This window comes from Borostomias antarcticus (assembly GCF_949987555.1).
Source record: "Borostomias antarcticus genome assembly, chromosome: 1".
Taxonomy (NCBI): Eukaryota; Metazoa; Chordata; class Actinopteri; order Stomiiformes; family Stomiidae; genus Borostomias; species Borostomias antarcticus.
This window is the reverse complement of record NC_140234.1, coordinates 29,346,747-29,348,661: the sequence shown is the minus strand read 5'-3', so window position 1 is coordinate 29,348,661 and position 1,915 is coordinate 29,346,747. Positions and strand designations below refer to the sequence as shown.

The 1,915-nt window shown below is 49.7% G+C and overlaps 1 protein-coding gene across 1 annotated transcript in view; it reads right to left on the bottom strand.

The window, feature by feature from the left end:
- mark4b (MAP/microtubule affinity-regulating kinase 4b) overlaps positions 1–1,915 on the bottom strand; it is a gene marked incomplete at both ends in the record, with an annotated part of 32,506 nt that overhangs the window by 13,856 nt on the left and 16,735 nt on the right. The window contains one exon of the mRNA XM_084458302.1: positions 255–312. Within this exon, the coding sequence (XP_084314428.1) occupies positions 255–312 (58 nt within the window). The remainder of the gene's footprint in view (positions 1–254; positions 313–1,915) is intronic.

Below are 1,915 nucleotides of genomic sequence, written 5' to 3'. Positions count from 1 at the left end.
ACACACACACACACACACACACACACACACACACACACACCAACACTGCATCTGACCAAACACAACACTCACGCCTGAACACTCCTCCTCACCGGTCTGACACTGATGTATCACACTGAGGACCACTCCAACCAACACAGACAAGCCTTCAGTTCTACGGCAACAATGAAGCCTTTTCAACTCTTAATCTCCGATGATGACGTGTGTTTTTTCTGTGACCTGAACCTGACCCTGACCCTAAACGCTCGGACTACCTGGCCTGATCATGATCCGTGGCAGGCGGAGGTGCTGACGGCCGTGGCCGTTCTGAGACTACAGACAGGCGGGAAACCTCCGGGGTTTATGGGGTCGGAGGTCGGCCCGTGTCGCAGCAGGACAGAGGAACGGGGCACCGGAGTGTTCTTCTTCCTCTGTGACGGATCTGGGAATGCATGTGGGGCTGTGTTCCATTCCAGAACCCTGTTCCCTTCCCTGTGTCCTTGTTCACTCATGCTGCTGTGTATCCATACGTCGGCTCTAGGACTGGGTTGGGGTAAGGGGGGGTGAGAGGAGCTGAGCCAAGAGCTATCCGGAGTGAACAAGGGCACATCCGAGGGAGCGCGTTTCTGGAGTGAATGCGGCCGTAGGGTCTAAACACTCCAAACACTCGCCTAGCAACAGGGGAGACGTGATCATGATGCCATCGACGTCGGTTCGCACATCCCAAGGTGTGATTGTGGCACCTCGTTAGAACAAAATAGAAACACGCACACGCCCGCTGAGAGATACCCTGTCTAACAAGCTCCTCTCAACCACATCACACTCCAGCCCAGGCCAGGGACAGAGGCCAAATCTGATTAAATCCATGATTGATGTAGCTACACACACACCCACGGGCCACTGTAACGCCTGCACCCTGACTGAACCAGCGGTGTGTGTGTGTGTGTGTGTGTGACTGCTTCGTGCTCTCTAACGCAAACCCTGTAAGCTACAATGATGACATGTGCAGGGTGAACCTGTGGAGAGTTCAACTTGGCGCTCGAGGGAGTGTAGTTCACAAACGGAGGTACTTGGGTGCTGTCAGAACTTGGGAAAAGACGCATTCAACAAAAAATGAGGTCCATCGACTCAGGCACTCAAAAAGTATTGTTGCGTGGCTACATATTTTAAAATGCCAAAATTTTTTCACCATGTAACTATTGCACTTTGCTCCCGTGTCACAATAAAGGCTTTTTATACTACTTTTTATACCTCCTCTAGAAACGTTGAGGTGCCGGGGACCCTTATGTTTTGTTAAGTGCACAGTGAACCTGTCCCCCCCCCCCATGATGCATTTCATCATCATGTACAGTTGTTGAATGAAATCTTTGTTGATCTAGCGGTCAGTAAAATTAACCCATACCAAGAGGTGGACATCATTGGATTCCTCTCGACCTACAGAATCAAGACCTACAGAATCAAGACCTACAGAATCAAGACCTACAGAATCAAGACCTACAGAATTAAGACGTACAGCAGTATGGAGTCGATTGGTGTTGTTATAACATGGAGAATAACTTCCCATCGACTGCCTTTCAGCTGTGATTTTGGCTCATTGCCGGCCGGTTCGATCGAACTACCTAAATACAGTAAGAGTCTTCTGATCTAGCTTGGGGATTCGCCACAGCACCCCCTGCAGGTGTCGGAGTAGGGCAACAGGCGCCAAGGGCGCCAAAGTGTTCTCGTTAGCTAGCCACAAGGTCGGGTGAACTGGCTACAAAATCGGGAGAGGATGGGAAAAAAATCTGAGAATAAATTATGAAAGATAATAAAGACGTTCAAAAACACAACATCTGACCTGACCTCTCATCCCGAGACATAGAGGTCAAGGTTCAAGTTGTTGCTTTGCGTCATCCAAGGTCAAATGTCAACCAGAACAACAGAAGACAGTCAGCAA